Consider the following 21625-nt stretch of genomic DNA (forward strand, 5'->3'; position numbering starts at 1 on the left):
CGGAAGCGGCGCCCTCGGGGGTTGCTAGGGAACAGGGAGCCGGAAATCCCGCCTGCCGAGCCGTGGCTGTTGTTGTTGTGACAGGGACCGTGACACCGACAGGCCCGCCCGCCCGGCAGGAGCCCCCGCCCGCCCGCACACGGGCCCCGCCGCCGCTGGCCCCGCTCCCCGCCGGCCCGCATCATGAAGTGGATGTTCAAGGAGGACCACGCGCTGGGTAAGGGTGGGCCCGGCGCTCCCACCGGCGGCCCCGCCGCCCTCCGCTTCCTCTGTCGCCATCTGCCCCGCGGCCTCCCGACCCGGGCGGCTCCCCCCACCCCGCACCGCCCCGTGTCTTCGGGCGGGCCCAGGGCTGGCCTCCGTGAGCAGCTGGAGACCCCCTCGGCCGGGCGAGACGGTCGCGATAGCCGCAGGCTCCCGCCCCGGCGGGCACTGCCCTTTCAGCCCAGGGCACCGGCGATGCTATTACTATGCGATGACTAATTACGAGTTTTGTTCACAGAGCACAGATGTGTCGAGTCGGCAAAAATCCGAGCCAAATACCCTGACCGTGTCCCGGTGAGTAACCAAGCCATCTTCATCTGAGTTCTTGGTGGCAAAGATGGATAAACTGTTTCCATCCTGCCCTCTCTTCTTTGATCAGATCCTACTAAGTAAATTCATCCTCCCTTTTCTGTCCTTAGGTGTTTTAAAGAGGCTCCAAACACATGTAACTAATACAGCACTGCCTCCCGTGCCCCAGTGCGTATTGACAAGCAAGAGTGCCTGACTTTCTAAATACTTCCCAGGCATGTTGCTGGTTTATCAGTGTCCTGGTTTCTTCTAGTGGCAATTATATCCCAGCAAATGCCTTAAGTGTCGTGAGGATTCATTCTGTGCCTGATCCAAAGAAAGATCATAAATCCTTTAAACCTTGACAGTCTTCCTTCCTGGCTATATGGGGAAGATGATTGTCCCTTATGTATTCCACACCTATAACCAGTCTTACCTGGTCATAAATCTTCCCATGCAAACCCTGTTTGAACAGCCAGTGCAAGTGGTGACCCCTCCTTTCTGCATTAATACCTACTAAACAGTGAATGACCTCTTTGCTCCACAGTCCCTTTTGTCATGTTTCAGTCAGTGAAATGACCGCATTTCACATGCTTATGTAACAGCCAGCAACAGGTCCATATTCTCAACTTTTCTGCTTGCGAGTAAAATTTCCACATCGCACCTGACCTTATGCCAGTTAGTGCCACTCCTGTCTGACCTCCTAGGCAGTGCAGCCCAGAGAAGAACCTCTAATCCCATTGACTTTCTCTGCTGCTGAGTTGCATGTAGTCACAGCATCTTCTCCAGTTGCAGTCTGGCAGGCTGATCTGAACCTTGCCATTCTCTGCTTGGCTAACTACCCCCTCATATATACGCTGATGACCATACATCTCCACAGATAGCCATCTGTCCTTTTTGAAGAATACCCTTCATAACCCTAAGGGAAAGAGAGACATTGAAACTCATAGTGTGAGTCAGAATTACATGATGCTGTATCAAGAATGGACAGCAAGGTGTGGATGGATAGAGGAATTAAATTGCAGTGTGTTGCTTTGTCTGGGCTTATAAATGTTTTCAGCTTGATGATTCAGATTGAGCCATGTAGCTTTCACAAAACAGTTGGTATCAAATATACTTTTGGCATTTAATAGTCAAAAGTGTTTTTCAGACTTAACGTGTGTTTCCTGCTTTCCAGGTTATAGTCTGCATCCAGTGACATAGCTCAAAGTGACTTCAATTCCCAGCTGCTGTATCTGTCTACTTGGATTTAGAGATGTTTCAGTGGTTCAAACCTACTAAGATAATACATGAGCACCTTGTCCCTGCCCTAGGGTAGACCTTCTAGAAATGAGAGGCGAAAGAAATTCATGCTTGCTAAGCGCTGTAATCTTAAATTTGCCTGGGGAATTAAGTGGTCTAATGCTTAAAGGTATCTATAAGTTTTACTAGGAGCAGTTCACCAACAACCTTGATGTGTAGTTATGACAGTTTCTGTATTATGAAGCTAAAATGTCTAGTGTGCTATTGTAATCTTAAAAAAAAAAAGTATCAGTTGTTCATTGTTGAGGCTTCAGTATTCATTTCAAGCTGTACTTGGTCCTCTTTACAGTTCCCTCATACAAAATTGCAAGAGGCAGCTACTCTGTCCTCCTGTTTCTGTAGGCAGAGCTGAGGAAATTATAAGACAGTAATAAGTTCATCATCATCAGATCATAAGACAGTATATGTTGTAAATTTACTTGAGCATTACCCGTTTGCTGTAGCAACAGGGAATGCAGAACTAAGGAATGGAGACACTGGAACCTTTTGTAAGCCTTATTTCCCCATGCGCTGCATTTTCCCTTCAAGAACTAGCCAGGGTGGAGCAGGAAGTGTCAGGTCCTTTCCACAAGTAATAATTAATTCTCCTTCCTCCTGTACTTCTTGCTTTTTGTTTGGTTTTGTTTGTGGCTGTCTTGCCATCTTTAGTTCCTGTAGTCAGTTTCTAATTTCCTGACACATGAAATAAGATACTCTCATGTCAGTTCATCATAATACAAAGCAGAGAACAGCGTCAGTAAGTCTGACATGAACACCACCACAGTGGAACAGTAATCCTTAGAATGCAGTTATATTCAGAATAACGTGTTAAAAAAAAATGAATTCTGCTTTCCAGTGATAAAATTACTATGTTACTGCAGACCTGAGTCTACAGACATCCTCAAATAGTGATTGATGTAGGCAGTCTTTTTTCAAAGTTGCAAACAAAAGCCTGTTGAGGCTGCGAACATCTTCTTATCTAGGCACCTCTGCTTGGGTTGTGCCTGGTTCTTGTTACCAAATGCTCCCGGTGTAGGCAGAGAATAGCTAAGTTCCTGTGGTGGCCTAGCAGCATGACATTGGGTTGTGGTTATTTTATTTATTTTCCTTACAGCCTACATATCTGATCTGCTCTCATTCATATACAGCTAAAACGTGTACTTTATTAGTACAGCTTCACTGTCGTCCTGTAACTTCATCCAGTCAACTGAAGCTGTCATCACGTAGTTTTTAACGTCAGATGTATACATGGCTGGATTTCTGGCAGTGTAAGTCTGGTACAGCAGAGGCACACAGACAAAAATCACATCACCACACCTTTCTGGTGCTTTGATGGAGTGCTCAGCTGGCATCCTTGGCAGGCCAGTTGGTATTCCAGAGCCATGATTTATTTCTCTTCCTTGAGCCTGGCTGAAATGCTTGGTGGCTAGCTATAGCAGGTCAATAATAATTTCCAGATTATAGAAATGCAGAAAGCATAGATGTCAAAATCAAAAGCAGTACTGCAAAGTACTGTAAAAAAATGAGTATGTGGTCTATGGCCAGCTAGACCCTTACGTAACACCACAGTTCACACTGCAACTCTTAACAGTTTTGACTGTATTCAGCTATAATGTGGCTGCTTCAGCTCTACACTGAGTTACCTGAGGTATGCATGTGCCTCTGCTTCATGTGACAGTTTCTGACAGACAGAGCCATTCTGGCATCTCTGGCTTGTATGCAACCAGTAAAATGGCAGATTAGATACTGGACTAGACTGCCGATTCTTCCTCCCATTTACCTAAATACTGATTTTTTTAGCTTCACTGTTACTGCAATTTATTTCTAGTATTTCTTCCTTGGTTTTTATTTTTCTTTTGCTATGCATCATGTCAAGGCAGTAGGTTCTCTCATCTGTTAGGAGCAATTTGGGACAGTGTTTAAAGATGACAGTTAAGTCAGAAGGGTGGAGGTGGCACATACATTAAATCTGTATTTCTTTGTATTCTGGGATTTTATTTAGTCATAGGACAATTTAAAAAGGAAGAGGGCATGTTTGTTGCAAACTAGAATTCTGTGTTAACACAAGACTTGAAGCAGCGATGGTCACACTTGCACATCCTATGAGAAGCAGCTAAGGATTCTGGGTTTGTCTCTTTTGTAGAAAGGGAGGCTGAGGGGCGACCTCATTGCTCTATGCAGCCTCCTGAGGAGGGGACATAGGGAGGTGCCAGCGTCTTTCCCCCTGGGATCCAGGGACAAGATGCCTGGGAATGGATCAAAGCTGCATCAGGGGAGGTTCAGTCTTGACATTAAGAAGCATTTCTTTACCAAGAGGGTAGTCAAACACCGGAACGGGCCTCCTAGAGGTGGTTGATGCTCCAAGCCTGTCAGTGTTTAAGAGGCATTTGGACAATGGTTGGGCAGTCAGGCTAGATGATCATTGTAGGTCCTGTGCAACTGAACTACACTTTTGTATTTTACTTTCTTTTTATGTTGTGATAGTGACAAAACCAAAATAAGTAGCATCTGTACAAAGGGAATGCCCTTCCTCAGGTCACCTGCCATTGCTTAAGTACCAGTGCTGCAGTCTAGTTGAATTTTTCATGACTTCACTACAGCTGAATGGGGCAAGGAAGGAATATGGTTAAATGGATTCCTTAGTTTGTTACTATCAACTGCAGTTAGTGAGATTACAAGTGTCTTGGACTTCTGGAAGGGACCTCCAGAGGTCACCTGGTCCAGCCCCCCCCTGCTCGGGCAGGGCCACCCACAGCGCTGCCCAGGATGGTCTCCAGACCGCTTTTGAGCATCTCCAAGGTGGGAGACCCCATAACCTCTCAGGGCAACCTCTGCCAGTGCCCCGTCACCTGCACAGTAAGGAATTGTTTCCTGACGTTCAGAGGGAACCCCCAGTGTTTCAGTTTGTGCTGTGCCCATCACCTCTTGTCCTCTCGCTGGGCACCACTGAAAACAGCCTGGCTCCACTTTCTTTGCACCCTCCCTTCACAGGTGTTTGTGCACACTGGTAAGATCCCCCTGAGCCGCCTTTTCCCTGGGCTAAACAGTTCCAGCTCTCCCAGCCCCTCCTCATATGAGAGATGCTCCAATCCCTTAAACATCTTTGAGGCCCTTTGTCAGACTCTGTCCAGTATGGCCCTGTCTCTCTTGTACTGAGGAGCCCAGAACTGGACACAGCACCCCAGATGTGGCCTCACCAGTGCCAGTACAGGGGAAGGATCACACCCCTCCACCTGTGGGCAATACTTTGCCTAATGCAGCCCGGGATACCATTAGCTGCCTTTGCTGCCAGGGCACACTGCTGGCTTATGGCCAACCTGGGGTCCACATTGCAGTACTTTCCTATCATTGGTGTACAAAAAGTTAATAAGATGTGTATACTTTCCTGTCACAGGTCGCTTTTAGGCATATTGCCTCATTTTACCCCATGACTGTCAACTTTAGGCACAGGAAGTTTTGAGCATATGTGAAAATAAGTTTTAGTGAATTGTAAAATCAGGTTTTACCGTGCAGAGTCAGTCCTGTCTCTCATTTGGTTGCAGTCAGGAAACCTTTTTTGTTCCTCCTCTCTGTTCACTGTTGTAAGCCTGTAGCAGCAAGTGATTTACCAAAGCTGTTTTTTCATACCAATCCTGAAAAGCCTGACCTTCACACCTGTGCTTTACAGGTCATAGTGGAGAAGGTGTCGGGATCTCAGATTGTTGATATTGACAAGAGGAAGTACTTGGTTCCATCTGACATCACCGTGGCCCAGTTCATGTGGATCATCAGGAAGAGGATTCAACTGCCATCTGAGAAAGCAATATTCCTCTTCGTAGACAAGACTGTCCCACAGTCCAGGTGAGAAACTATTCACTTGGTATTCAGAACCATTTCAGCAAGCCTCTGCGTATCAGAGGGACAGTAACTCCCCTCTGACGCTTATTTGGTGATTTTAGGAGGTGTTTGTTTATACCTTACTCTCACTATGATAGGTTTTTTGCCCTCATGAGTTTCATAAAACATCTTACTTCTTAGGCTAAGCTGCAAGGAAAGGTGAATGAAAAATATAATGCGGTTTACTTCCATGCCAAGAGGGTGAGCTCTGGAGTTATTATGGCATCTTTGTACACCATCAATGCAAAAAAGAAAAATAATTTCCAGCGTAACAGTGAAATTGCATGTTAAACACTCTAAAGCAAACACCGTGAATTATTCTGAAAAAACATTAAACTGTCAGCTGACAAAGAAATTAAGACGTTAGACTAGTTGCTGTTACTTGTTTTAAAAATTACTTTTTTTCCTCTGTAAACAAAATGCAAAATGTTTATAGGAAGTTTTTTCACATTGCTTTTATATAGGAATAAGTTTCACGGTTGTCTGCTACATACAGAATAATGTATAGCAGAAGCAGCTGCTACAACTGCTTTCTATACGAGATACTTGAGTAGTATTGGAGGAAATAGTACTTCATGCTATTGTGTGGCTTAGATATAATATTCTTCTTATTAACCCTTACCTGTTTAACAGTAACAGTCCCTCCAGGTAACCTGTCCAGACTCAGGGATATTTTTATTTACTTTGTGGTACACAATAGGGACTTGTGAGAACCATCTTTTTCGGCTTGTTTTCTTGTAAGAGTACGAGGAGTGCCTGTATGTCATCATCTTAACAGTGCTGTAGAACTGCTAGGAACAGGAGAGAAAAAGAAAGGGCACATTGTCTCATCTCACAATTTCGTGATGAGATGTCACATCTCTGCTGGAAAAAATAGCACCTTGGTCCTTCAAAATTAATGTAAAAATGATCACTTGTTAACAGATAAACCAAAAATCTTTTACTGGCTTTGCTCTTCTCATAGGCTGCGTTTATTACACAGGCCACTAACTCTTGACATCCTTCTCTCCTCATCCAAAAATTTTATCTACTACTTACGAATTCCCTTCCATTTCAAGTACTGCCTGCAACTCTTCCCAGGTCCTCTCTTGGGTAAAAAGTCATCATTCAGCCTTTTCTCAGTCTTGGGAAGGCAGAGACAGGTGAGCTGAGGAGGTGCCATTTGTGCAACTGGCTGGTGTCCAACTGCCTGTTTCATCTGTAAGACAGATGGTTGGAGCAGTTGTGCTGGCCAAGTAATTGCTTAGGTTTCTTTTTGTTTTCAAAATACAGACATTGCCCTCAAGACTGCAATGGCTTAGACTGAAGGGCCACATGCCTATTCAGTTTAAGAAAATTTTCATTCGGTCAAAACATTCAAAACCTTATCCAATGAAAAAGCACAAGTTTCTGGCTAACTTGTCATTTATTTCCCATGCATTTTGGTGCTAGCACTTTTCTAACAAAATAGGAAAAGCTTTTACTCCCCAAAACAACCTGGACTTCAAAGAAACAGTCCAAAAAACACAAGTTCAACAGACTTCAGACCAGCTGAACATTCATGACTACACTAGGTAGAGGGAGAAACGAGGTTGCTCACACAACAAACAAGACATTAATGCAGCTGCATTCAAGGAAGGTGTTGTCAGGCTACTGATCTTGGTATTAGTCATGGCATCAAAAATAGATGATTCAGAACCTGGAATACATTCAGAATACATTCCAGTAACGTAAGGAAGCATTCTGACAAATGCACTTACGAAGAAGTTACAAAAACCTAGACACTACAGAGAGCCTAGGATCATCTTGCTAACTCAGGAGTTATCCTCATTTTTGTATTTTAATTTACAGACAGACAAGTTTTTAGCTTTTATTAATCCTTCTTTATGTGAGGCTCTAACTGTTACCATTTGCAACTGTCATGATCCAAGCAAACCATTTCTCTTTTTTTCCTCCTCTTCAAGCTTAACTATGGGACAACTTTATGAGAAGGAGAAGGATGAGGATGGATTCTTGTATGTTGCCTACAGTGGAGAGAACACATTCGGTTTCTGAATGGTGGGTCTTGGCTACTACACCATCCTGCCGTGTATCTTGTAAATAGCTGATCATTTTCTGTTCTGACATTCACAGAAGTTCCTTCTATATACATGCATTTGTAACTGGATTTAGTTCTTAATATATTGATAGGTCTTGTTTTATTAGACTGTTAAATTATCAAAAAAAGTTTTGTTGGTTTTGTGCAATTTTTTTTCTCATGGCTATGAATTCCCAGAGCCTCACTCCTTTGGGGGATACATTTGACAAAATTTATTAAATAATAAAGCAAAGTAGTTGGGCTACTAAAACATGAAAAGAAGAATATGCATTTATTCTGTTTTGAGGTGTTAGCTTAAGAAAAATAAAAACATTAAATTAGTACTGGGAGCACTGGATTTGCTAGCTTATCCTAAGCAGGAGCAAGATGCTGATCATGTTGAATTGAGCTAATGTGTTCCTCTTTCTCAGTTAACAAGTACAATAAAAACTGTCACAAACAGGCAGTGCTGTCATTTCTTTACCTTAATTCTGGCAAGGAAGTTATACATCGCATTTACTAGACACTATACAGCTTCTTATATTATTTAGTGGACACTGTACAGCTTCTCAACCTGTAGTACATGGAATACAATAAAGAAAGAAGGAGCAAACTGCAGGTTCCAAAACCAATAGTTTCAAAACTACTAGATCTCATCATCATCTGTGCCTGCCCACAGGCTATCAGTGGAGTAAATACCGTGGGCTTTGAAAGCAGGACCTAGGTGACAAAAGTAGAGCATATAGGGGGAAAAGGGGCACCTAGGAGAAAGAATGATCTGAAAAGGAGACCAGAGAGCTGCAGAACTGGAAGGTATGATTTGTACATGAGTTATTGCAGAGAAGGAAATAATTGGCAAGGAGTACAGATTAGAAGTCACATAAGCAGCTTTTTAAAAACAAAAGGCAGCCAGTAGTTGCGTTACAGGTAGTAATATAAATATACATGTCATTTCCAACTAAAAATTCTGTACGTATTTTAAGGACGTTACAGAACCAAGTATGTGAAAGAACTGCTTTGCTATACAGCAGGGTAGTGTGGCTGACAGGCCTGAGGGATAGGGTGCCATTCAGAGGGACCTGGACAAGCTCAAGAAGTCGATCAGTGTGAACCTCAGGAGGTTCAATAAGGCCAAGTGCAAGGTCCTGCACCTGTGTTGAGGCAACCCCCAGTATCAATACAGGCTGGGGGACAAAGGGACTGAGAGGAGCCGTGTGGAAAAGGACTTGGGGGTACTGGTGGATGAAAAACTGCACACAACCTGCCAATGTGTGCTTGCAGCCCGGAAAGCCAACTGTATCCTGGGCTGCATCAAAAGAAAGATGGCCAGCAAGTCAAGGGAGGGGATTCTGCCCCGCTGCTCTGTTTGCTGAAACCCCACCTGAAGTACTACATCCAGCTCTGGAGTCCTCAGCACAGTAAAGACATCAGAGGAGGGCCGCAAAAATGATGAGAGGGATGGAGCACCTCTGCGATGAAGACAGGCTGACAGAGTTGGTGATATTTCAGCCTGGAGAAGAGAAGGCTCCAGGAAGACCTTGTTGCAGCCTTTCAGTACTTAAAGGAGGCTTATAAAAAAGATGGGGACAGGCTTTTTATTGGTTTTAAACTAAAAGACGGTACATTCAGACTAGATAAAAGGAAGAGGGCTTCCCCCCCCCCCCCCCCCCATGAGGGTGGTGAGGCACTGCAACAGGTTGTTCAGAGCTTGTAGACATTCAAGGTCAGGTGTGATGGGGCTCTAAGCAAGCCAATATATTGAAGATGTCCCTGCTCACTGCAGGTGGTTTGAACTAGATGACCTTTAAAGGTCCTTTCCAACCCAGATCATTCTGTGATTCTGCTTACTTGAGGCAGACAACTAGAATTCGAAATGCTGCATGCAAGATAATTTGAGATCAGTTCCTCCAGTTTATAAGCACTATTGCCAAAGCATGTATGCAGCACAACAAAGGTGAAGAGGCTTTGCCACAAAGCCAAAAAAGGTTGCTGTTCACATGGGGCTCAACTTCTCTCCAAATGGGCTTACCATAGTTAACACAGCTACCTCTGCCTACAGGCAAAAAGGCAAACTTGTAGCTCTGAATTGTGGTGGTGGGGCAGAGAAAACACCTAATTGACCTAACTGCACAGCACTGGAGTTCATGCTTTGATATTAAAGGGTAACACTGGGTTGGAATAGTAGCATCACTTTGAATTTTGTAAGCCAGCAAGGAAACACTGATTACAGTTTAGATTCCTAATAAAAGTTTTACTTCATTGTCACACTACACGGTGCAGGAGAGATTAGTTTTTAAAATGTTTCCAGTCACAGTGGAGATTTATCGCTTTCCAAGCTTAAATGAAAATCACACTCACTCAACTCCCATGAAGCCGCCTTATGCCTAGACTTATGTTTGACTCTACAGTTATTCACAGGTACCAGCAGAAGCACTCCGAAATGAGAAGGTTGGAGCCTATGAAATGTTGACACTACTGTATTATTGCAGCTTGTCACAGTAACAGTGCTGCATGTGCTTACTGCATCTGAAAATGTGCTGCTGGTGCAGTAAGCCTTTCATTATTCAGAATAGCACTGCAATGTATACCACTGCTTTTATAAACATTCCGTCAACTGCTTTCATCATTAATTCCTTCCACCCTCCCCCTCCACACATTTAGTATTAATGTTTACTCATAACAGAATTTTTGATTCAGAATGAAGGGTTTTCATCTGTGATGTTTTTTACTACCTTTTATTACCGGAAAATGTTCTGTTTCCTTTAAGCTGAAAGTTCACGGCTTGTCTATGATTATCAAGTAGTATTTTTTGCTAGCTATTAAGAGGAGAGTAAGAAACATAACTTACAACTGCTAGATAAAGCTAACTGCATGCTAGGACATAGATATATCTAAACAAAACAAGGGAAGATGAAGTTTTATTCCCAGTCTTATGATCAAGATGACTTTTGGAATACCCTTCATAAGCCTCTAAAAAACCCCATGTAACTACTCTAATTATCAATTTAGATTTAGCAGCCCAGGTACACAAATAATTCAGAGAATGCAAGGATAAATGCTTTACAGCAGTACCTGTACTTTTCATCTGCAGATGCACTTAAAATTTCAATAAAACATCAAGGTATTTCTTTTTGAAATACGTAGATGAAATGGATCCCTTTAGATAGTACAGTCACTCTTGTAAAAATATTAAATGCATTTGGGTCTCATATCATCTTCACCTTCTGTAAACCTTCAGGACTGGGAAGGCTTTTCAATTTATACACTGAACAGAAAATGAAGAAATACCTTGCTATACCTACAGCACCCGTCTTTAAGCTAACTTGAAATGTCTTCTCAGCTATAACTAAGCCAGTACTAGATGAATTTAGATAGCTTTTCCTCAAAAATTATCTTGCTTCCACCTGTAAGCCACTGTTGCAATCCTCATTATAAGGATGTTACCAGATTCTTGGGGTGGATATGCTTTGAGAGAAGGAACTGATAGGTCCCTCAACTACGTTTAGCTCTCTGTTTTACTCCAACACCCTTCTTTCCTCCTTAACAACAGTAACTTACACTTCATTTCCATACTTATGCCTCAAGCATTTTCTCCATGTGTGGTTTCATAACCAGCTAATTGTTTGTAACAAGTGAAAGGAAAAGCTTGGCTCTTCCTCCTGCCCTCAGCAGCACAGCCCTGGCTCTTCCCTTCCTTTAGCCCTTACTGGGCTTATTGCAAAGTGATTCAACTCCTAGTGAAAATCTACACCTTGTCTTGGGCTCATAGTTTGTTTTCCCTACAAAGATAATAATCTGAGTAGTCTTCAATTTACTCTGAACATACCGAGATCAGTAAGTGCTTCAGCCTGTGCAAGGTGAGCAGCAGAAGCACAGTACAATACCAAAACGTTGCTTTTTCAAAGGGAATGGGATGCTAGCATGCTGTGTTACGAACTGCAGCCTCCACCTCAAACAGGTTGTGTACTTCTACACGTGGACAGAAGCACTTGTTTCTGTGCTCTGGTTTTGACTTCCTTAAAGATCAGCAGGCAGTCTGCCCCATCTTCTTACTGTGATTGACAATGACAATTTCTCCAATAGTGAAGCTGTTAAAGATATCCCACTCAAAATAAGGATTACAGTCTCTTTGTTCTGGCAAATAAGGCAAGGACCCATCTGGGTAATACAAATATGCTCTGTAGAGCATTGTACACGTCCCTTGGGAATCTTGGTGCCCTCATATGCTCTGCTGCTCCCATTACCAATTGTTTGGTTGTCCTTGTTAACCAAGACCTGTCAGCAATTCATTTCCCCTGCTTCACACACACACACGGCTCCCCTGTAGCACAGCCTCTGCATTCTGTTGTCCCCCCTGCGCCTTGCTTACCTCTGTATTTTGGTGTGTCAGCTATGCCAGTGCAAAGGAGTGATACAAGCCTGAAATATGTCAACTGCTACCGTCCAGGAGCAATTCTGGACCAAAGATCTGCTGACAATAATGAAAGTTCAGTTTGCTACCTCTTTCAAAAGCAGAGATTGTGTTATCTCTTCTCCATATATCTTTTCCTTCCGATTTGTAAAGCAGTTTCTTGGTACTGCCCAGAGCGTTTCCTGGCATTTTGTAATGAACCAGATGCAGCATTTGAATACTTACTTACAATCCCAGAAATGCGATCCAGTTGAGTTAAGATTCTGCAGGCTTAGCCCCTCAGCCTTCTAAATGCTGCTTTGTTTTAGCTCCTTCCCTCTCTTCGATATTCAGTGCCTCGCTCTAGGCTTAAATATGTCCTCAACTCCATCCAAAAAGCAAGGTTAGTGTGAGTCTTCAGCACCTTGAAAACTTTTACAGCTGACAAGTAGCAAAAAGCAGTAGTCCACAGTTCACCAGTATTTTACAAATACACAGGAAAATCTTACCAGGAACAATCTCTCCTAACAGCCAGGCTCAAATTTTAGGAAAGAGTTAAAAGAATTTACATCGTAAAACTGCTCATCTGAAAACTAGTCTGACGCCAAGACTAGAGTGCAACTAGCCTTATGTAACCCATTTTAATATTGCAGCTGGATAGGAAATAGGAACATTCCAGTCTGGTCAGCAGGTTCACTACAGACTTTGTTCATTAACAAAGGGAAACTAGGTATGTTAAGGTATAGTTTCTACAAGATTTCTGGGAAAGACAAAGGTAAATTTCAGGAGAATGGAAATTTACTGGTTATCTCTTTAAATACGCTACAAGACTGCCCTTGGAATGCTGTTTGCTCAATTACAATACCTGTTACCATTTCTCTTCAGCAGTTCACCCTGTAGCCTGTCTGCAACGCCATGTGGCCATTTTTCATCCTCTAATGACTAATGCAAGTCACAATTCTCCATAATCCCCTGCCCTCTACAAACACACAAAAAGACTCCACCCTCACCAATACAACAGTGGTCTTTCTGCATGTTGGTGCTGCATTTGAGAAGACAGACTTATATGCACAGAATTCAAGTTCTTTCTTATTTCTTCAACAAGTAAGAGAACTATTCTTATTTGACAAGTCAACCCAGGTGCAAAGTAAAAAGATTTGCTGTAATCCATTCTCAGACTGTAACGTGATATGGACTGTTCAGTCCCATATGTAGCTTTACAGTCAACCAACCTGCTGAGCTATTTGGAGAACTGCTGTGCCCATTTTTCAAGTCTAAAACCATAGTAAGATAACAAAGAACAGAAAACTAAGATCACTAAAGAATTCTTAAGTTCTAAATTATCCACCTCTTTTTTTTCATCCTGCCTTTGCCTTGTCCAAATGTTATGAATTGTCATTTTCAACAGAAAAGGTACAGAAGGGGAGTGTGTGCTCAGTAGCAGTTACACAGTCCCAAACTTGCTCACAGAACACAGTAACTGGGACAGAAAGCTTAAGGAGGATTACCCGCTGCTCCCCCCCAGCTCGCAGCGTTGACCATTTCGCCATGCAGATGATACTTGGTAAGAAAGTATAAATGCAAAGACTGCCAGACACAACTTCCAGTTTCCCCCAGAGCATCTCCACCTTTGCCAGGCTATTCATGAACACCTGCCAGGAAACAGTGACATAAATGGCTAAGGCATGCCTGCTTTTAATTAACTGTGTATCACAGGGGGACTGGGGGATGGACTGTGCTTGAAACACTGAAAAGTTTGTAAATATTTGCCTGGAATTACACAGGATTGACAGCTGTGAACCAGGTAATTCAGGAGTGGTTTTTTCCTGCCCACGAAAGGGGTATCTGGCAAAGTTCTGAAATTAAAAGAGATGCAGGGGATACTGTAAGTAGTTATTATTTGACACAGCCTTAACCCCATCACTCTTTTGCTTCTGCTTTGGCTGTATTTAGTAAATAGCAGCTTATATGAAGGACTCCCAGAAAAAAGACCTTTTAAAAGAACTAGTATTTCCAGTTAGAAGCAACGTGGCTGGGGGACACGGAAAATTCTTCCTGACACCAAACAAGGAGAGCCAAGAGTTACAAAATTATTACTTACTGTACATTAGGGTTGCCCCAGTAACACAAGAACAACCATAACATTATGAAGAATGAAAGCAAACACTAAAATTTTACAATGAAAGCCTTTCTCCCATAGCACTGTTTCAATTTCAGTTCTTCCATTGCAATGGACTACGCTGACAGATCATATCCTCAGACCACAGCACATCATGAAGAGAACTTTAAGTCTGCAGTGGTATTTTTCTGTATTTCAATAAAAAAGGGACTTCAACTCAACCAAAACAAAGACTTCTGTAAATTGCTCTCCTTTTGCCTGTCTCCTTACAGAACACAAACTAGCGGACATCTTTTCCTGGCCCTTGAACTGCAGAGGTATCTGCTGTTCGCCAGGGTTTACTGGCATCTACATAGCTGCATGTATTCTCATGTGAAGTGCAGGTATTCCTTGGCATTCTTGACCCAACCCAGCAAGGCTTGGCTACGCAGCACTTTCCAGGCTTCTTGATAATTTAATGCAGCTTCCTTGTAGTCCCAGTAGGTTTCTAGAGTCTTCATCCTGACAGAAAATGCACAACAAAAACACTTCTATTATCCTACTGGATGTGATGTCACAAAACGAAAAAAACAAACATCTAAGAACATGATGATGGCCTGCGAGCTCATTCATACTAAGTGAAATTCTCTTGTGCATCTAGAGACACGTGGAGAGACCCAGGCCCTGAAGCTACTGTATCTAGACATTATCAGGAGTCTTACAAAAGGAAGCAAAACAACTCCTCTACCATGCTTCATACCCACTCTCCAGCAATAGAAGTGTCAGTGTTTGACTGTCTGACAGAAGGTTACACAAAACTTCCATGATAGCAAAAAATGTTGAAGCAAAGCAGAAAAGGTGGCTAGAAACAAGTGCTTAGAATTGGGTGGAAGTAGCCTTGTTTTGCTAGAAGAATGGATACCACTGCTGGCTGGAAGGGGAATGGACAGGGATGAACAGGACAGTTTTTTCTTTCCCAACACAAAATAATGGGGAAGACTGAGACAAAGGAGAAAAATTTTTTTTTCTTCTCCCTCAAGCAAAAGAGACTCAGCAGTTTTGCTGCTCTGTTCCCCTTCCTCATGTAGCACTTGCTCCCCACAATCACAGCAGAACCACCGGTCACTCTGCTGATTGCATTATACCATTGATTTTCAAAATAGTGGAATTCAGATCTGGAGTATCTGAATACAAGTGCCTCTAAGACAAATTCATCAAGACTTTTTCCTTTCCTTGCATTCCTTTCCTAGCCTTTTTCATCTGCCTTTGCCAAAGAGTCTGTCAGCCACATGTGGCACGTAATGTTTATACATTCGACCCCGTAGGAAGGGAAGATCATACACAACATGCCCTTCATCAAGAAAGAGGAAGAGCCAAACTACTACAGGAACCCTAATCTAAAAAGCCTGAGAACCACTGCACTAACTTCTGGAACAGGCTTGCATGCTCAAAGGCAGTATTGATCACCACCACCACCCAAAAAAAACCCCAAACTCCAAAAAATGTAAGAGCAGACCATCAGAAACTGTACTTCAGGCATTCACTATTCTGCTATGAATGTATTTCTAGAACACTGTGACGTACATAGCAACCCACAAGATATCATCTATCCTGCAAGCCTTGGGTTCAGAAAGTACAAGAGTGGAGAACCTGCCTGTGCCCCTGCTGAACATGGGAGGTGTATACTTACAAACCTGCCTGCACTCTTGTCACAGCTAATCTATTTTGCTGTCTTTACCTCTTTCACATTAATCAAACTCTGTGAAACTAACCTCCAAGCTGCTCTGCAAAGTTCCATGGAAGGGCCTGCGAGTGGCAGGGAATATCACGCAGCTGACTCAATATGAGTGATAAAGCACGATTCACTTTATTAACCCGAATAGCTCCTATTTATACAGTGTATCTAATTATGCATACCCAGCAGTCTATGATTGGCTAGAACCACTACCTAGTCATTTACATGGTCCTCCTACTTGCGGTTAGCTAGCTTACATAACTCCTTTATCTTTACTGCACATACCTCCTCAGAGTTGTTTGTGACTCCTGTTAAGGCCACGGTGTCCCTGCAACTCCGCAGCCATCAGCACAGCTGGCAACCTCAGCTGAGGCCTAGTCTTGATAGCACACCGGTTAGATTCAGCTCTGCTCATACAAATGCTCTAATGATCCATGACCCTTCTCATCCAGCCATTCTCCAACAGGGCCCGCTAGAACTCTCCTCCACCAGCTGGTGGAACAGAACCCCATTACCAATGGTGGATCATGATTTAGGAGCATCACTGAACAGGCAAAAGACCAGCAACTATTTTGTATAAGCAGCATTCAGCAAGCAACACAGGTTCAAGAAAGACCAAAGTCAACCCACCACAACCGGCTCCAAATCCCTAGCATAGGCAAGTTGTTCCTCTCCCAGGTACTCCAACCTGTATCTCAAACACAGTACAAAACACCTGCACCTTCTCCTCCATCTCAAAACCATTCTCTGGGACCCATGAATAATGACATAATCATTCTTTGGGAAGAAACTCTCTTATGCTAGCATGCTTCTTGCACTTAAAAAGTACTTCTGATATATTTAAGACTTTGATCCTGCCCTTTTTCACTATATATGAATCTAATGATTTATACTTGTTCTTTATCATAGAAAAGCTAATAGTGCATGCTGCTTACACCTTCAAAACACATCTACTTGTACTTAAGAGGTCACATTTAAGATGGTCAGAGATCAAAAAAGATTTACACAACACAGATTTTGGACTGGCTCAATCTTATTAAATATGAAACAGCTGTTTCCCTTCATTTGCTGTAGATGCACATACATAGGTGGAATATATCTGTCTGTCTGTATCTATCTACCAACTCAGCCAAGAGAGAGGCTTCAATACCTAGCTGTTCTTTTCTTCCTTGCAAAATGTTGCTGCTGGTGCTTTCCTCAATCTGTTGGCAAATCAATGGCTCTTCAACTCATACCCTGCAGTCGGATTCAACTAAAACACATGGGATTTTTCTAACCTAGATTATTCCAACAGACCTTTGTTTGAAAACTGTTACACTAGACAGTAAGGGAAAACACAGCTAGCACAGAAACAGGATAGACAGTAAGGAGCAGCTCAGTATTTTCGCCGCACTGTAGGACCTACAAAAGCACATGTGACCACAGCCTCTTGCCTCATTCTCTGAGCACACAACAAGAAAACATCACTACAGGATTTTACAGTGGATGCAACAGAAAGTTGCCTTTTAAATAGCTTCATCAAAGAGCTGCCAAAATCAGACAAGACTTATTTAATGCATGCTCAACTTCTGCATTAAGCTTCTAAGAATCTTCCAACATATATACAGGAAAAATGTTTTCAAATTCAAAGTACATTACATCTGCCCAAAACCCTCACATTTTGACTGTATCTTAGCTTTGGTTGGGCCATTAAGTCACTAAGCTTCAGTAATGAAGAACTTGTGACTTTTTTTTTTTTTTTTTTTTTTGTAAAGTGAAAACTATTTTGCTGCCCCAGGCGAAGTCCTGTACAATCATACGATCTCCAGTCTATCCAGGTCTGCCTGACCACATTCCTTTTATGTTTCCCTTTATTATTTCAAACCTGCACCTACACTACTGTGTAAGAGAGAGGCTGAGTGATTCCAATGGCTGTGCCAGAGACATGAGAGGTGATCTACAGATTTCATTGTGAAAGGTACCACACTCTTTGAAAAAGCCTTACAGAAACTACCATTATGCTTGAAAACATTCACATGCTCAGCCATGTGCACAGCCGAGCAAAAGTGGGCTCACAAGCAAGCCAGCCTACAAAGAAAAGCAATGCACTGCTGCAATACTTTCTTCTCAGCAACAAACCCTATCTTTAACCCCATGTTCAGTTTCAAACATTTACATTCAACCTATAATGTACTTTTGAGATTACAGACATACTACACATGAAAAATGCTGATGTAAGCACAAGGCATCAACCAAAACATTACTCATACAAAAATTAATGAATCACATCTAAGATGGCAAATGCTCACAGATCTGCAATACATAAAAATCAGTTGTGAATCCATAATGACAGGGGGCCAGGAAACCATACTTGGCCTGGTTCTATTAGTGTCTTCTTCAATGCTTCAGATAAAATGCAATCACGATAGGCAAACTTTGTAATTGACACCAATTGTTAAGAAGTCTCAGCTGAAATAAAATCAATTAAATCCTGAAAAAAACAACTGCTGAATGTTACGCTTAGCATTTAGCTAACCTACACCACTACAAATTCCTAAACTCGCCTTTAGGAGAGTCAGCAAAGTTGTACCCCCAGTCTCTACCTGTTCCAATCCCACTGATCCTCTGGAGAGGAGTGAAGAATGAAAGAGAAAGTAAGGCAGAAAAAGCAGAAGCAGCTTTAGACCCAGGAAAGAAAAAAACAAAAGAACATCAGAATCAGTATTGTAGTTCCATGTAAAGCTTTAACTGCCCCAGTATCCTAGGTCTGACAGTGGACATGATGAAGGACAGATTAAGGAGGGGTTAAGTAAATAATGTTCCTTGCCTAATATACCCTACAACTACGAAGACAAGCTGTTCGACAAATTTGAACGGACTACAGAATAAGATTTCCTTGCTGGAGCAGAAAGGATGGGAGGCAGGAGATAAAAAAGTGGACGGGAAGAGGGCAGGAATTCAGAGGCAAAGTGGGAAAAGGAAACTGGGTGATAGCATAGCACTAGAGCCAACCGTTTGTGGGAGGAGATAAAGATACATTTGAATGGGAAGGAAATACAAAACTCTCTAACAGTTAAATACCCAAGAGTTTAGAGGATACAATAAGAGTGTGGGATTTCTTATCTGAAGTACACTCAAATTCAGACCACAAGAGGAAAGGAAGGAAAACAACACATCAGAATATCGTGTAGAAAGGGAAAGGGAAGATGAAGGAAACAGCAATACAAAGACATTTTTTAGATTTTGCTTTTTAAGTGAAAATAGCAAAAACGAGGACTTCAAAAGGAAAGCAACTGGGTAAGACAACCGGTGAGCTAGCACCTTTACTGTATAAAGAGAGTTTGTGCAGCCTAAAAATGATGCCACATCTGTGAATCAGCTGTACTTTGTCAGGAGAAACGCAGACAGATAAATGGTAGAGGACAAAAAAGTCAAAGGAAATTACTAAGCCACTAGAGTCCAGAAAAGCCCTGAGGCAAAGTGACTTTATGTAAGCAGCACATGATCAGCCCAATGAGTCACCTACCCAACAACACACCAGCTCACACTCTAATCTGGGGAAATTATGATGGCTAAACAAGTGAGGACAAACTCTCACCCAGAAAAGGCGAATAATGCTATATCTAAAACTGAATCAAGGAGAAAGTGTACCTCTACCCATAGATTCTGGTAAAACCACTTCAGCAATAGCATGGCTCATATTGACATCAGAACTTTATAATAGTTAAGAGAGACTTGTACAGACACAGAAGGTAACTGCAATCTTTAATTCACAAAACTCAAAAGCAAGCAAGATCTAATAATTAAAGAACCAGGGTGCACCTACTTTGGCTAAGTTCATCTCACCTACTCTCCTGGTACCATGAAAGGCAGAAATGGCCTATCTCCCTTGCTTCTGGATACACATACCTACTTCCTTTGCACTGACTGATTTTATTATCTGTTTTAGCTTTCTATGAGCCAATTCAGCTCAACAGACCCAATAGAAAACACAAAAGGCAAGGGAGTTGTTTTCTGCCACATTAGCTAGTTGAACTGGCTCACCATGAGGCTGCAGAAGTGCTACTGATACAAGGGAGAAAATGGGAACCTCCAGCCAGCTGCAGCAGGGACTGCTGCAGGACCATGCCCATCAACAGCTACAAGCAGTTAGATTAGCTCAACAACTGGTATAATTGCATCGCAGAGCTGGTGAAAGAAATCATACTGGGAAATAAGTCAAAAATAAAATAAAACATCCAAGGCAATGGCTTTGGAACCTTCTACATCTCTCAATCTCTAAGCCAAAGTAAGAAATAAGTTTCTGTATATATGAAAGTATGCCCCACTCTATGGTAGCTATTTGGGATGGAATACTACCAAATATGTAATGCATGTAATGCAATGCCAGACCAGATGATTACCATAAGAAACGCCAGTCTGATAAACCACACTTGTTTCTAATAATGTAAAAGAAACCTCCAAGTATGGCTTCCTCAGACAAAACCTTCTGTTCTTTCCAGAAAGTCTCCATCTATGTAATACATGGATTGCAGAAGGAGCCCTCTACACTATCTCACCTTACTAGCTCGTAATCATACACTTAGGCAAACAAGGATTTTAGCGTAGACTTTCCTTAATAATTTATTTATTTATTTTACTCAAACTCCTTCTTCCTGTGAAGCAAAGAAGTAGGATTTCATAGAATTACTAAACACCAACCAGGTATCAATAATCCCACCACAATTTTGGTATGGAGGGACTGAATGCCACCAAGGATATGAATGCTACCAAGGGCACAGTGCTGCAGGGAGCTGAACTAACAGCTCACATTTTCAGAAATGGTACTACTTCCTCCTCTCATCTCCTTCCTCACTTCTTCTGCGCAGCTGCCTGCTGCCACTTTCAGACAGGACCACTTGAACTGAGAAAAAGACCCCAAAATGTAGAGTTTTCTGCCAAGACAGCAAGTTGAAGAGGCTTACAGAGGTGTCCAACAGATGCCAGCTCTAGTCCTAAGAGAAGGACAAGGCTCCACTGAGCAGGAACAGAGTTTACCCTTTTGAAAAGCAGTAAGGCCTCAGAAGAGATCAGCTGCCCCAAATTCTTACTTTACCGTCAAACAAACAAACCACCTGCAATTTCTTCTTTCTGTCATTAATACATGAGGTGCGATAGCTGTTTCTCCAACAAGGTGATTAAAAAAGACCAAAAAAGAGAGTCCTCCTAACCCATCAAGCACATGCCATATTTTTCAAGTTATCAAACTTTAACAATGAACTTTTCTAAAGTGAGATACATGAGCAGATTCTGGTATCATCAGAATATTCTTGAGTTTTATTAAGATAAATTCACTCTTTAAATATAATCAAAATGTCTTTACCGAAGAGTGTCTGGCAGATCCTCTTGTGAAATACTTCTCACCAGCTTTTGGAACCCATGGAAGAGTTCCACTTTACAGATCTTGGATCTGATGAAAAAAAAACCAAGAAATCAGAAGTTCTGATGGAAGAGAAATCAGAAATGCATTTCCTCTTACAGCTCACAGTAGTACTTCCCAGCTGAACATTTTTTATAAAGAAAATTATGTTCACTTCGCAAGGAACGTAAAAAGTTCTCCGTAATTTAATTTCTCTTACCCCTTCTGAGCTGTCCACCTGCCTCTTGCCTTCATTTGAA

At 42.2% G+C, this 21625-nt stretch overlaps 2 protein-coding genes across 8 annotated transcripts in view; one reads left to right on the top strand and one right to left on the bottom strand.

The window, feature by feature from the left end:
- Positions 1-29: 29 nt before the first annotated feature.
- Positions 30-8231, top strand: GABARAPL2 (GABA type A receptor associated protein like 2). The gene is made up of 4 exons (XM_056360589.1): positions 30-217; positions 503-558; positions 5501-5673; positions 7653-8231. Exons 1-4 carry the CDS (start codon positions 184-186, stop codon positions 7741-7743), a joined length of 354 nt encoding a protein of 117 aa, XP_056216564.1. The 5' UTR covers positions 30-183; the 3' UTR covers positions 7744-8231.
- Positions 6139-21625, bottom strand: part of ADAT1 (adenosine deaminase tRNA specific 1) — a 31183-nt gene continuing 15696 nt past the window's right edge. For 3 of the 7 annotated variants that reach the window (XM_056360578.1, XM_056360577.1, XM_056360579.1), the window contains 2 exons: positions 21330-21416; positions 9428-14775 (listed from right to left, as the gene is read on the bottom strand). In XM_056360578.1, coding sequence (XP_056216553.1) covers positions 14643-14775; positions 21330-21416 — 220 coding nt within the window. In that variant the 3' untranslated portion in view covers positions 9428-14642. Of the gene's footprint in view, positions 6501-6747; positions 6908-9427; positions 14776-16025; positions 16481-21329; positions 21417-21625 lie in introns of those variants that run through there. The other 4 variants (XR_008825663.1, XR_008825665.1, XR_008825662.1 and 1 more) reach the window with 4 other exon arrangements.

This window comes from Falco biarmicus, chromosome 15 (assembly GCF_023638135.1).
Source record: "Falco biarmicus isolate bFalBia1 chromosome 15, bFalBia1.pri, whole genome shotgun sequence".
In the NCBI taxonomy this organism is placed as follows: Eukaryota; Metazoa; Chordata; class Aves; order Falconiformes; family Falconidae; genus Falco; species Falco biarmicus.

Excerpts from the sequence above, each read along its gene's own strand:
- GABARAPL2 (XM_056360589.1), top strand. The coding sequence starts at position 184 with ATGAAGTGGATGTTCAAGGAGGACCACGCGCTGG. Across the intron at positions 218-502 it reads CAAGGAGGACCACGCGCTGG|AGCACAGATGTGTCGAGTCG; the intron begins GTAAGGGTGGGC and ends TTTTGTTCACAG. Across the intron at positions 559-5,500 it reads AATACCCTGACCGTGTCCCG|GTCATAGTGGAGAAGGTGTC; the intron begins GTGAGTAACCAA and ends TGTGCTTTACAG.